The sequence below is a fragment of the Rhincodon typus genome, chromosome 20 (assembly GCF_021869965.1).
Source record: "Rhincodon typus isolate 14 chromosome 20, sRhiTyp1.1, whole genome shotgun sequence".
In the NCBI taxonomy this organism is placed as follows: domain Eukaryota; kingdom Metazoa; phylum Chordata; class Chondrichthyes; order Orectolobiformes; family Rhincodontidae; genus Rhincodon; species Rhincodon typus.
Genome location: NC_063351.1, coordinates 30,267,880 through 30,281,742, shown reverse-complemented (window position 1 = coordinate 30,281,742; position 13,863 = coordinate 30,267,880). Strand labels below are relative to the sequence as shown.

At 40.5% G+C, this 13,863-nt stretch overlaps 1 protein-coding gene across 4 annotated transcripts in view; it reads right to left on the bottom strand.

The window, feature by feature from the left end:
* Positions 1-9,009: 9,009 nt before the first annotated feature.
* Positions 9,010-13,863, bottom strand: part of plpp4 (phospholipid phosphatase 4) — a 211,934-nt gene continuing 207,080 nt past the window's right edge. For 3 of the 4 annotated variants that reach the window (XM_048609022.1, XM_048609024.1, XM_020520378.2), the window contains one exon: positions 9,010-9,720. In XM_048609022.1, the coding sequence (XP_048464979.1) occupies positions 9,521-9,720 (200 nt within the window). In that variant the 3' untranslated portion in view covers positions 9,010-9,520. The remainder of the gene's footprint in view (positions 9,721-13,863) is intronic. The other variant, XM_048609023.1, reaches the window with a different exon arrangement.

Below are 13,863 nucleotides of genomic sequence, written 5' to 3'. Positions count from 1 at the left end.
TAAACGTGGTGGCGAACATAAATGCTGAATACTTCAGTTGCTTTTTATCTAAAGGCTGTATGATAAACCGGCATATTACAAACCCTATTCCTAGCACAAATCACGATCATGGGAAGTATACTGCCAAGCAGATGGTGGGCACAATAGCACAGTGATAATGTTACTGGACTATTCATGCAGAGCGCTGGGCATATCTCACCATGTCAACCAGGGAGTTAGTATTCAGTTCATCTAGTAAATCTGGAATGAAGTGCTAGTTTCACTAGCATTGATCACATAGCAACCAGATTGTTGGAAAAACATCTGGTCCGCTAAAGTCATTTAGGGAAGACATCTTATCATCCTTACCCAGTCTGGCCTGTATTTGATTGCAGTAATGTGATTGACACTTAAATATCCTCTGAAATTGCCTCACAAACCATTCAGCTATACTCAAACTGCTATGGCATAGAGCCATAGAGTCATACAGCACGGAAACAGACCCTTCAATCCAACTTGTACATGCTGACCAGGTTTCACAAACTAAACTAAACTAGTCCTATTTGCCTGTGTTTGGCCCTTACCCCTCTAAACCTTTCCTATTCACTTATCTGGCCAAATGTCTTTTAAATGTTGTACCTGAACCTGCCTCTCCCACTCCCTCTGGCAGTTCATTCCATTTATGCACCAGCCTCTGTGTGAAAATGTTGCCCCTCAGGCCCCTTTTAAGTCTTTCCCCTCTCATCTTAAAATATGCCCTGTAGTTCTGAACTCCCCTACCCTAGGGAAAAGACCTTGGCTATTCACCTAATCAATGTCCCTTGTGATTTTTTAAACTTCTTTAAGGTCACCCCTCAGCCTCCTATGCTCCAGTGAAAAATGCCCCAGCCTATCCAGCCACTCCTTATAACTCAAACCCTCTAGTTCTGGTAACATCCTGCTAAATTTTTTCTGCATGCTGTCCAATTTAATAATGTTCTTCCTATAGCAGGACAACACAAACTATATACACTACTCCAAAAGTGGCCTTAGCAATATCCTGTGTAGTCAACGTGGCTCACCAGCACCTTTTGAAGGGAAATTAGGGATGGGCAATGTCATCCCAGGAATGAAGTTTAGGAAAATATCCTTGTAAGAAGGCTGCACAAAATTGGAATGGGGAAGAAGGTTGGAACTCAAAAGGTCTTTTACTTTCATGGAACCAGTAATACTTTTTTAAAGAAGTAAATGCCATTCTAAGTGCAGTGGTTTCTATCACTTAATTATGATTCAGCCAAACTATCATAGTTTCTCACAGGAACAGGAGTGCGTCATTTGATCCATTGATGCTATTGCATCATTTGGTTAGTCGAAGCAGTTTTTTTTTTTCAGTCTCGGTTTGCTGTCTTTTTTCCATAATCCTTGTTACCCTCCTTTCCTATTCCCTTTTTCAGATATTTCAATGCGTCAGTGACCAGATAGCTTTCTCTTTCTCAACTATAGACTGGAATAGAAGTCAGACATTGCTATGAAGCTGAAATCTCAGGAGAGCTTTGCAAATTGGAAAAGCAATCAAGTGGTGCACATTGTTAGCTGTGCAAGGCATTATTGCTTTTTAAAGCAGTAAGAGGGAAACTTGGGGACTGAGCAGCACCAGGAGTTTTTGTTTTAAGGAAAAGGGTAAAAATAGCCATCCTCCCAGAGGACTGCTGTCTCATTGACAGACAGGTGAGGTGGGGGGGAGTTTAACCTGAGGGTCACCAGGTGACAGGAGAGATTGAGAAAGCAGGACCTTCATGGTGACAGCCGGTGTGGGAATTGAACCTGTGCTATTGGTGTCACTCTCCATCACAAGCCAGCTGTCCAGCTGATTGAGATAACCAACCCCCTCAACTGCTTGACAACAGTCCTCTGAAGCTGCAGTTTGCTATAAATTAGCAAAACAGTCCAAGGACTCCAGAGATGGCACACTTCTAATGTGAGTTTAAAAATAAGCAAAAGCTTAGAACATGGAATACCAACAAGAAATACCCAGGTCCAGCAGATTAATCATCTAAGTGAAAAACAACTACTGACTTACAGACAACAGCATGTCACCATTGCTAATGTCAAAGGAACTGTGAGAGACAATTTAACCCCTTCATGAGATCTGTACTTTAAAACTTCAGAATTTTGTTTCCTGACTATATTGTATCCACCTATAATTTCTGTCTCAAACTTTTTTTTTGTCTGTCTTACTCAAAAATGAATATTGTGTATTTAGAACTTTTAAAGGGTTTATTTTAAGTATATTAGTAACCCTTTCTTTTCTCTGCCATTTATTAAGGTAAAGTGAACTACAATAAATAATTACTTCCTGTTATTGATGAAACCTGTTGTAAATTGTTTTTCTCCAGAATAGCATTGAACAACGTTCCCTCTATGCTGTGCAGCTGCACATGCACACGCACACACACCCAGAACCTCTCCAATGTTCAGTGCACAGTGACTAGCGTGCTGATGTGGATCACAGCATTAGCAGCTAGTTCTGGCAGTTGCTGTTGTGGAGAAGAAACGAAATTGGAGTGAACACTGACAGTCTGTCAGGCAGATTGGACGTTTTGGTAGTCTAACTGGAATTTTATACATTTTGTGATTGCTTGGGGAACAGTGGCACACAATTATCGGCATACTCTTCCCAGTTAAGTCATTTCAAATGATGTCATCTCAATGGCTGTCTGGCAGAGCCTGTTCCCTAGCCACATAACACTTTGTGTTTTTCCAGCGTCAGCTTTTGTCAAGCTCGTTTCAAATCATCTCTTTGTTTTGTATTATCTTCCTGGAGAGTTTAGCCCTCCATTTACCCTAATAAATCCCTTCAAACTCCAATTTGGTATAGTTTTTCTGCAGTAACTGAGGTTTACTTAGTGCCTTATCATCTTGCCAACCCTCATGTCATTTTTCAGCAGCATCATTGGGCATTCTACAAAACTGATATTGGGACAACTAAACCTGAACTCACTACTCCAGATAAATTCTCACTAATGGTTTGAATATCTGCAGTAACTTTTCAAAAATATCTTTTATATCTCTTTTGATTCACCTTTTAAGTTGCTGGAGAAATTGAATTAAAAAGTCTAATTACATATCTCAGTTGGATTGTTTATTAGATTAGATAGTTTAGTGGTGGAACCATCAAAGAGATCTACCCAGCAATATAGCCAGATTCAACTTTACTGAGTAGATCTACCACTGTAGATTTGGTCAAGATTATGTGTCAAGTTATTGCTGGCAGTCATTATAGTGATGACTGTTGTCACTTAATTATTTCAATTGCTACATTCTTTCAGAGAAAGTGCCTACATTATTTAATTGTATGATATACAACCGCTTGTGCAGATGAATGAATGTTCTCTTGTGAAGAAATAGTTTGCGCTTAAAAATCAGTTGGGTAGCTATTACTGAGATGGCACTAGATACAGAGTCTAAGGACGTCACAGGTCTCAACCCAGGTCTGTATCAAATTGGAAGAATTTTACTCTCTACCTGGTCTGACTGGATTATGTGCCATCTGGTTTACAACCCACCTTGTTTACTCTTTATATAAAACAAAGAATTGCAGATGCTGGAGATCTAAAACAGAAACAGAAATTGCTGGAGAAACTCAGCAGGTCTGGCAGCATCTGTGTGAAGAAAGCAGAGTTAGTGTTTTGAGTCTGGTCACTCTTTATCAGATCAGTTGCAATCCATCTCATTCACATTCTAACCAGGTTACACTTTACAGTCCCCTGTTTACTATCCATCTGGATTGCCCTCTGGCCATTTTATATTCCACTCGGTTTACGTTGTATCTATTTTAATTCCACTTTTCCAGCACTTTTCCCATAGTCTTGTATGCTATGACATTTCTAGCACTTAGCTAAATACCTCTTAAATGACTTGGTGGTCCCTACCTTAACCATTCTTTTAGACTGTGAATTCCATATACCCACCACCCTCTAGGTGAAACATTTTTTCCTCAAATCGCCTCTAACCCCCTGCTTTTTATCTTAAAGCTGTGCCGGTTGTTACTGAACCCTCTCCAAAAGTTACTCCCTATCTATGCCCAGGCAACATCCAGATGAATCTCCTCTGCAATTAGTCAGAGAAATTGGAAAGTTTTCTGGAAATTATGGAGACGGTTCAAGTGAAACAGTTAAATAGTGAAATTGATAACTGTTTTGTGGGTGCTCCATGCACTCTCAGAGCTGCCAGTGATATCTGTGGATTTGCACATGGCTGCAAGCACCTGGGTTCCCCTTCGGTTCCTGCTGCATCACTTCTTTGCAACATGCAACAACTGTAGAAAGAACCAAAAGCTTGAGGAAGCTTGCCAACAGCTAAAAGAAATCACCCAGCAACTAAACCGTGAATAGATAAAACTCCACTTAAATTGCACAGGATCAGAACATACGTTGCCATATGTATGCTGAGTAGTGTAAGGTTCGTATAGGGCACTGCCTAAAGTGCTGACTCCAAAATGGCACCATTGTTATCAAGCCTGAGTGTGGTGTCCTGGTAGTTGTCATGATGTTCCTGTTCCACATACTTTCAATGTGGCATCCAATGTAATCCCCTTAACCCCTCAGAGCTGAACTCAGGGCTAGTGCCAGAGGACAGGAGAAATGCAATCACACCTTTGCTCAGTCGAGGCAAGAACAGGCTGGTTAGTTTAACCTCAGTGGTGAGAAACTTCTAGAAATTATAATTCAAGACAAACTTACGCATCAAGTGAGAAAATGTTGATTAATTAACACATTTGCTAAAGGAAAATCATATTTAACTAAATTGCTGGTGGTTTTTGATGAGGCAATAGTGAGGGATTGATAAGGATAATGATGCTTACATTGTGTACTTGTTCTTATAAAAGGCATATGATTTGAACAAACTGAGCAAAGTTAGACATCAGGCAATAAAGAGGGAAAATCATTTTATCAATTTATGAGCATGCAAATTTAAGAAAAAAGTCAATGCTTGAAACAGTTAATCCACACTGCATCATTTCAGTGATGTAAGCAAATGACACAACACTTACTTTAATTTTTTTATTAAGTTTGACGAGTTTGCTTTGAAAGCTCCCCCTTTTCTATGAATCTGATCGAATATTAGAAAGTCAAGAAGTTGAACTTGCATGGCATTCTCCTTTTGAAAGACATTTAAATCTGAACGAAAGGGTGAGATAGCATGTAGCAATTTCTCATTTGTAGGGAATGACTTAATGTAATTTGGCTTGGCCTTTTGATACCTTCTTTGTAACGACACAGACTGCAAACAACAGTATGCATGCATTTATGAAGGCAGGTACTAACTGGTAAATATACACTTGGTAAGTACTGACAGTACATGAGTGGGGGTAATATACAAAGATGATAATTGGATATGTTGCCGTAGCATGGTGTAAAATTGGCTGAGTAACAAGAAACTAAGAGTGGTAAATGGTTATCTTTCAGACTTGACGATCTGCCGTTCCTGAAATGCATCAATTAACTAAATCTTGCTGTTCAGATCATCTTATCAAAATTTGCAAAGAATATGAAACATTGGGAATCTTGTGAACTGTGAGGAGGTTAAGAAAGGCTTTGACAGGCTGGAGAAATGGCAGACAAGTGCAGACACGATTTGCTGTAGAGAACTAATTCATTTTGGTAGAACTAATATAGAAAAACAATATAAAATAAAGCATACAATTCTAAAGGGTGTGCAGGTTAAGAGGGACCTGTATGTATATCTGCAGGAACAATTGAAGATAGCAGGACAGAATCCCTACACTGTGGAAGCAGGCTGTTTGGCCCATTGAATCCACACTGGGACTCTGAAGAGCATGCCACCCAGACACATTCCCCTACCCCATCCCTGTAATCCTGCCTTTCCCATGGCTAATCCACCTAACCTACACATTCCTGGACACTAAGGGGCAATTTAGCATGGTCAATCCACTGAACCGGCACACCTTTAGACTGTGGGAGGAAACTGGAGCACCCAGAGGAAACCTACGCAGACACGGGGAGAATGTGCAACCTCCGCACAGACAGTCGCCAGAGGGTTGAATCAATCGCGGTCCCTGGCGCTGTGAGGTAACAGTGCTAACCACTGAGCCACCGTGCTGTCCCAGGTGAGAGAGGAATTAATAACATATTCTATCTGCACTTTATTAAGAGGACCAAAGAGAACAAAAGCAAGAAAGTTATGTTGAAGTTTTTAAATGGTTTTGCCTCAAATTGATTATTATGTTGAGTTCTGGGCACTGCACTTGACGAATGATATGAATAGAGAGACTCGTGAGAATTGTTCCAGGGATGAGAGCTTTAGTTATGTGGTTAGATTGAAGAAGTTGGTACTGTTCTACTGGATCAGACGCAGTTGAGAGAACATCTGATAGAAGTGTTCAAAATCATGAGTTGGTCAGACAGAGTAGACAGGGAAAATCTGTTCCAATTATTGGAAGGATTGAAGGTGCATAGTCTTAATGTCATTGGCCAAAAAGTCAATGCCATCATGAGGAAAGGCAATTTCAGATAGTGAGTGGATAGGATCTAGAATACCCTGCCTGAAAGTATGGTGGAGGTAGGTTCAACTGAGAGATTCAGGAGGGAATTGTTATCTTGAAAGGAAGAAAATGCAGGGATACGTCAAGAAGGCGAGAGTCATACCAGTTGATCTGTCCCTTCGAGTAGTCAATATAGACACAATGAATTACTGTAATCCCCAGCCATGACACCAAACAGGCTGAACTTGCATGATCTTCCTGTCAGCTTTCCCTACAGTGCTCAGATATTGGCTGAATGCAATGGAAGCTGAGATATTGGCCAACAGGCATTGTGATTGTTGTAAAATCTACAAATGTGTGAATGGAATTGACTACCATGTCCATTCTGCAAATGAGGTGCAAAACTCCTTGGCAGATTGGTGCTGAACTCCTGTATGCTGTTTGACAGTATCGGCAGCCTCTCGGCAGGTCTCCCATGCACTGAGCGTTTCATTGTGTATACAGGTCATTTTCTTTCCTGTAGGCTACCGCAGTGAGGTTTTCAGTGTGTGATCTTGCCATCTGGTGAGCTGTTGCCCTGTCAGACTGGTGTCATTTAGATCTTGCCTCTAACCCATCCTCTGAGTTACATCAGTGTGACTAAGTGGTAGCTGTGATAAGACCAAGTAACATTACTGTGTCTTCATTGTCGTCATCTTGGAGTCCCTCCACTGACATACTGGGTATCTGAAAGCAGAAAGGCATGAGGGTAAGGTGGTAGTGGGGATGGAAGGGAAAATAAAGAGGTGTGTGTGTCTAACTATTTGTGCCTTACCAATCAGAAGAGATTGCGGGATGAGAGGAATTGTGATTTGAGAAGGAGGGTTAAGTCTGAGAAGATCATAATCTTTGATGTTTTTAGCTCCTTCCTGCAAGACATGGTCTCAGCAATGGCTGTCCCAAAAATGGCCAGCACTATCCCCTCCACTGGATCAGAACATGCAGGTGCCTTGGATCCCCTCCAGTTGGTTCCCACTTTCATTATGCATTACCTTCATTTTATAAGGGGTTAAGTGTTCATACTGAGGAGTGCCCTAGCATCATTCACTGTAATGTCATACAGACTTGGTTGGACATAGCTTAGTGTCTGTAAAGAGTGAAACCATCTGTGTCCTCCTTGTAGTCTCTGTAACAATGACTATTGTATTGGTGTAACTTGTAGCTATTGGCTAACATGCAATAACCCACATCTTGTTTCAGACAGGAGCCTTTCCTCATTAGACAACCCATGGTTATCCTCTGCCACATTTGACTAAGCTGGCCCTGTAGATCCCTGCTGTAAAAGACGATGGTGGCACCAATCCGACCCTATGGTAAGTAATGGTGTAGCCTATCTCATAATGAAGTGGTGCAGGTTACTCACCCAACAACTTTGTCCTGCAAGAAAGAGGAAAGTAGTCAGTGAGTGTCATATAATTTGGCTGATGTGGTTGCCATGGTTGAATAGTTGTGTGCAAGCTGTGAGATTTGGGTGTGAGGTTGCAGCAGTGCTAAGTCCGTGAGTGTGGAGTAAGGTTATGAATTCAGGTATGATCTCTGATTGGTATAGATTGTTGGTAGTAGGCTGAAGGGGGTGTGGTGCATCGAGCAGTGGCAGAGGATAACATTGCATATAGTGGAATGTGATTTTTGAAAAAGCATTCACTCACCTTGACCTATCGGTTGAGGTCATTCTACTTCTTGTAGCATTGCATTCAGGTTTTCAGCATTTGACTCCTGACATCAACTTCTACAGCGACCTGCTTTTTGTGTATGTGTCTGGAGGGGCTCTTCCCCTTCTGCAGGTACGTGACATCTTTGTTCCTTTCTAGTTCCTCCACCATGGCCTCCCATGGGATTCCTGAAAATCTTCTCTCCCCTGTTGTGCTATTCCTCACCCTTTCCCTTGTTGGATTGCCTTTAAACCACAACTCCAAGCCTCTGCTCCAGGCACAGTACATCTTCCCTTGAAGAGTTTGGTAGGCTGGCTTTAATATCGGTGCCCTGCTGATGTGTCCACTTACAGCTGGTTGGAAACAGAGATCATTCAAATGAACAGGCAGTGCAGAGCTAACGTTCTGCCTATGTTGCAATGAGTGGGAAGTAGATTAATCACCCACCACGATCCCTGTGCCCACTTTTGAGGTTTATCAAATTTACCCCCCACCATCACATGTTTCCTGTCTAAAAATTGAAGGCTGATCATGGAGTTGAAATCTAAATAGTTAAATAGAGAATAAAAAGTAATTCACAACATTTGCATGTTGTTTGCAAAGGTAAAATGGTAAGCAATACATCCATCAGGTTGGGCAGGACAATCAGATGAAACAGAAAGCCATAAAAATATTTAAACCAAGTTTAAAATTAAAGACAGAACATTATTAAAGCTTCGATCAAGGAACAGATGAACAATCTATGCAAAAAACACATTTTTGTACAATTTCAGGTTTAATGAATAATACCACATAACCCCAGCCTAGAAAAATGAAATTTCAATACATTTATTCAGACTAGTACTTGTAGCTCACTTCCTGTCATTTGCAATCATATTCCCAACGCAACTTTCTATAATAATTTCACAGTATTAATTTCACTGTATCCATCAAAGATTTTAATTACATTTTAATCAACTCTTTATACACAATCTCTTCATACAGTCCATATTGTAATTAGATTTAATTAAAGCATTTTCTTTTCAATATTGTGTAAAAAGCATTCTGCTCCATCAATCTCGCACCGTAATTACTTTTCATTCAAAACCATTTTTCTGATTTGCTATGCATTTAGTGCACTTTGCCATTGTTTAATATCTGATAACCTTTTGAAAATGGATTTCTTATCTCAGATGACATACATGCATGTCAGTTTTGTAGCAACCTATTTTACTTTCAAAGTTTATTTTCAAATGGACACACGAAGGACAAAAATACATGACAGAGATTATAGAATGGATTTTTACATTTGTTTCTTGCAATAGATTTTGCTTTGCTCCATGTGGAATGTTAGAAGGGATAATTGTCCATGTTAGAAATGTAGCAGTCATACAGGGCCTTCAGTTAAACCCTCTAAAGCCAGGTTGGCAGCTTTGTCTGGAGTGGAGACTTCTTCCTGTTGAGCTGATACCTGAACCATGAGGCAGACATGTGGCTTGTGACATTCGGTATGATTCAGTGATGGATAGTGTTGTCTGTAGGCTAGGTAGGCAAAAATAGTGCCAATTAAAGCACCAACCAACGCATCTGCAATACAAGAACAAAAGAAACATTCTGAGTGTAAGTTGGTACAAATGACAAAGACAGATAGTTAAACACCTGCTCATCCATCAGGAATATCTTATTCAGAAGGGACTCTTTTAAATGCTTTGAGTTAATTCAATAAAGGATCTCTGAAGGTGATCAAAAAATAGTTCTTAGAGATTACCATGGCCAAGAGATCCATCACCAGCTTAGCACCTTCTTTGTGTGTGTAATGACTTTAAGCTTCTCTAAAAGGTTATTCAACTCCCTTTTGAACACTGGTTGCCAATCAGCCACCTATTACAATCTGCATGAATCAGCAATTTAGCGCAACCTACATGAGTCCATGACCAATCACAATCTGCATGAGTCAGCACTTTATCACTGCACGGTGATTCCACCCTCGGGCGACTGTCGGTATGGAGTTTGCACATTCTCCCCGTGTCTGTGTGGGTTTCCTCCGGGTGCTCCGGTCTCCTCCCACAGATAAAAGATGTGCAGGTTAGGTGGATTAGCCATGCTAAATTGTCCATAGTTTCCACGGATGTGCAGGCTAGGTGGATTAGTCAAGGGAAATGCAGTGTTACAGGGATAGGGTAGGGGAGCTGGGTCTTGGTGGGATGCTCTTTGGAGGGTCACTGTTGACCTGATGGGCCGAATGGCCTACTTCCACACTGTAGAGATTCTATGATCACAATCTGCATGAGCCAGTGACCTATTACAATGGCCAACTGTGCAAAAATATGTCTGACATCTAGCCTAGATTCTAGAAGAACATGACAGAATATTTCTAATATTCATTAGGAGATGATCAGTAAAATGTAAATATGAAACAATAACAGAAATTGTTGAAAGAACTCAGCAGGTCTGGCAGCATCTGTGGAGAGAAAACAAAAAGTTAATGTTTCAGGTCCAGCAACCCTTCTTCAGAACTGTTCTGATTTCTCTCCAAAGATGCTGCTAGACCTGCTGAGTTTTTCCTTGCAATATCTGTTTTTGTTTCAGATTTCCAGCATCCACAGTTCTTTGGTTCTAAATATGAAGCAAACTGTGGCAGTTTAAGAATCTGCTTGGCAACCTCTTTCATCTAAGCTGTTTGTGAGATTGATTTGTTTTTAACTACAGCTTTCTACATTCTACTACCAATTGTACTAAACAATGTCTTAATTATTTTTAAATATTGACTAAAATACTTCTAATATATTCTTCCATTGGTTCTATTCATTTTAATTGTACTGCAAATTAATTTTACAAGTTATGCATATTTACATAATCCTGTGAAATCTGGATGCTACCTCTTTGGTTGACAACCTCCAGGACACTCCCTGTACATCTACCTATCCTGGGACAGACAGCAAGCATTTCAGTGTTGTATGAGTGGCAAAAAAGATCTTGGTGGCATGAAGGTTGGGTTTAATGCATGCAGTGATGGGCATGAGGCCTGTGATTGTTATAGAGTTGGAGGCGAATATAACCACTTTCTGAAAACTGCTAGTGTTGTCATTGCAAAACGGATGTATCATCAATGCATTATAAGTCTGCGACTGATGCGTTTTCCTAATGCCCAGCCTGTAGAAAATAAACACACTGAGGACCAGTCTTTTTCCATTGTGGTTGCAGGGAGAGGCCATTGAAGCACCAGTACTGTTAGGTTCAAATAAACTTGGCATCATTTCACGTTATTAAACAACTCTAGATCATGCCATTACTGTCAACTCAGGTTTCCATTTCTCTTAACTAATCTCTCAAATGAATATGTTCCCATTGAAAATAATAAATAAGAAAAACCTAAAATATTTGGTTGGGTAAGAGTTAAAATTCTTATTCCCATGTTACATCCTTCCAAGAGACGTGTTGCTATGCTTGAGATCTCTGCATCAGTAAACACACTCTACTGAGCCAAACAGATGACATTCTGTCCGAAGAAATCCTGAATTTATACATTATTACATATTCATAACAATGCATTTCTTGTACTAATGCAGACTGATCACTGGATTTGCAATTATCATGCAATATTGGATGGAACTTTTTTTTATGAACATTTCTGACAGCTAAAAGTCCTTTAGCCTGGTTTCTGGAGCTAGTTTTTACTCTGTTCCCAGAGTAAAATCTAGCTATTAAATAAATATACATGTTGACATTTATTTTGAACATGGTAATCCAGTAACTCTAAGAGTGGAGTGCTCTAGTTTGATTTCACTAAACTCTATTCCCTTGAGAGGCTAATTTCAATGCACCTGGTTGGCATCCTTAAAATAATCATTTCCCAGCAACAGAAAGCTACATCGCACTGATCTCTATCCCACATTAACCATATCACTTTGCCTGATTGGCAGAGATTGCAAAGAGACAATATCAGGGATCTTAAAACTGGGATAAGTGAAAATACACACTTATTTGCACACAGGATCTGTAAAGCAGAGGTAAAATAGCTGATATTTGAAAAAAAAAGTCGATGTGGAGAAAAGAAGAAAGAAAAACTGGGAGATGAGTGAAAAATATACTTATAATAAAAAAAAATGTTGGCCATGAAATTTGGCTCCTCCAGCCTCCCTTCTTTGGGTGTTATGGGGGCTATTTTGCCTCTAAAATATGTGTGCACACGTCAGAAATGAGCCATACTGGGAACCATTTTTTGTGATGGGCATCTGCAAACATACATGGGGCATCCATGCAGAGTTGGCAAAACCCAGTGGTCAGCACTGAACACTGAATTGATGCCAATGTCACCATGTTGGAGTTCAATGCTTCCATTAACACACTAATAAACGTGTACACAGTGACAGGAACAGCAGCCACCCTCTTCCCCAAAACTGTTTCAAAGTATCAAAGTATTTTCTGGTTATTCGCTAATTGATTTTGACTGGCTCTTGCCTTGTTGTAGAAGTGTTTTATGGTTTTCAGAGTGGTTTGATGCCGCTAAGGTCCATAGGAAGTGTATGACACATGCTGAGGTGCTTTTGACCAACTTCAAATATTCTGCACAAACAGTTTGCTTCCAGACCAAGTGCACATGTACACGTACCCCTTGGAACACTACACGACTGATAGTAGGGGCCATCAGAGCAGGACAAGATGCTGGAAGAAGGAGGTAAGAGAAAAGCTCTCAGGATGAGGCCATATCTGCCTAGGGTCTAGAGGGACCACGCATCTACCTGAATCTCAGTGAGAAAGTGTATTAGGCTTTTTCACTTGACTAAGTTTATCCTCTCTGAAATCTGTCACAACCGTTGTGCAGGGTGAGAACGGCATTAACAATGGCTGTGAAGGTGGCCATGGCCATGAACTTTTATGCATTTGACTCCTGCTAGCCTGGAGCAGATGAAGTCTGCAACACCTTCCAGTTTAACATCATTGTTGCTTAAGGATGGTAACTGTTCCAATGGAACTGAATAGAATTCACCGTTTCCTGTCAGAGAGACGCGGCGGAGTAAGAACATTGTTTCCTGAGAATTCCCAGTGCTGTAGGATGCCACTGACTGCAACTGTATTAGTTTGCCATGTCTCAGGTCAAACTTAAGATATATCACAACAAAGCAATCTTCCAGTCTGAGTCAACATCCAGCTGGTGTGTAACCATGTACAACAGGTAACATACAACTAAGTGTCCATTACACGGGCTTCATTATATGGTAGCTGAGGAGCAGGACAGAGAGGTAGAAAGGATGAAACTATCTAGTTCCTTTCTGGACTGGCTGTCTTTAGCATCTCATCCACATTTCCCATTCACCTACAGTCCCACAGCTTAGAGTCTTAGAGAGTCATACAGTATTGAAACATACCCTTCAGTCCAATTAGTCCATGGTGACCATGCTCCCAAAATAAGCTAGTCCCACCTGCCTGCATTTGGTCCATATCCCTCCAAACCTTTCCTATTCATGTACTTAGCTAAATTTCTTTTAAACATTGTAATTATACCTGCATCCACTACTTCTTCTGGAAGTTCATTCCACATACTAACCACTCTTTGTGTAAAAAAGCTGCCCCTCATGTCCTTTTTAAATCTTGCTCCTCTCACATTAAAAATATGCCCCCTAGTTTTGAACTCCCCCACCCTAGGGCAACGACCTTTGTTATTCACCTTATGTATGCCCCGCATGATTTTATAAACTTCTATGAGGTCATCCCTTGGCCTCCTACGCT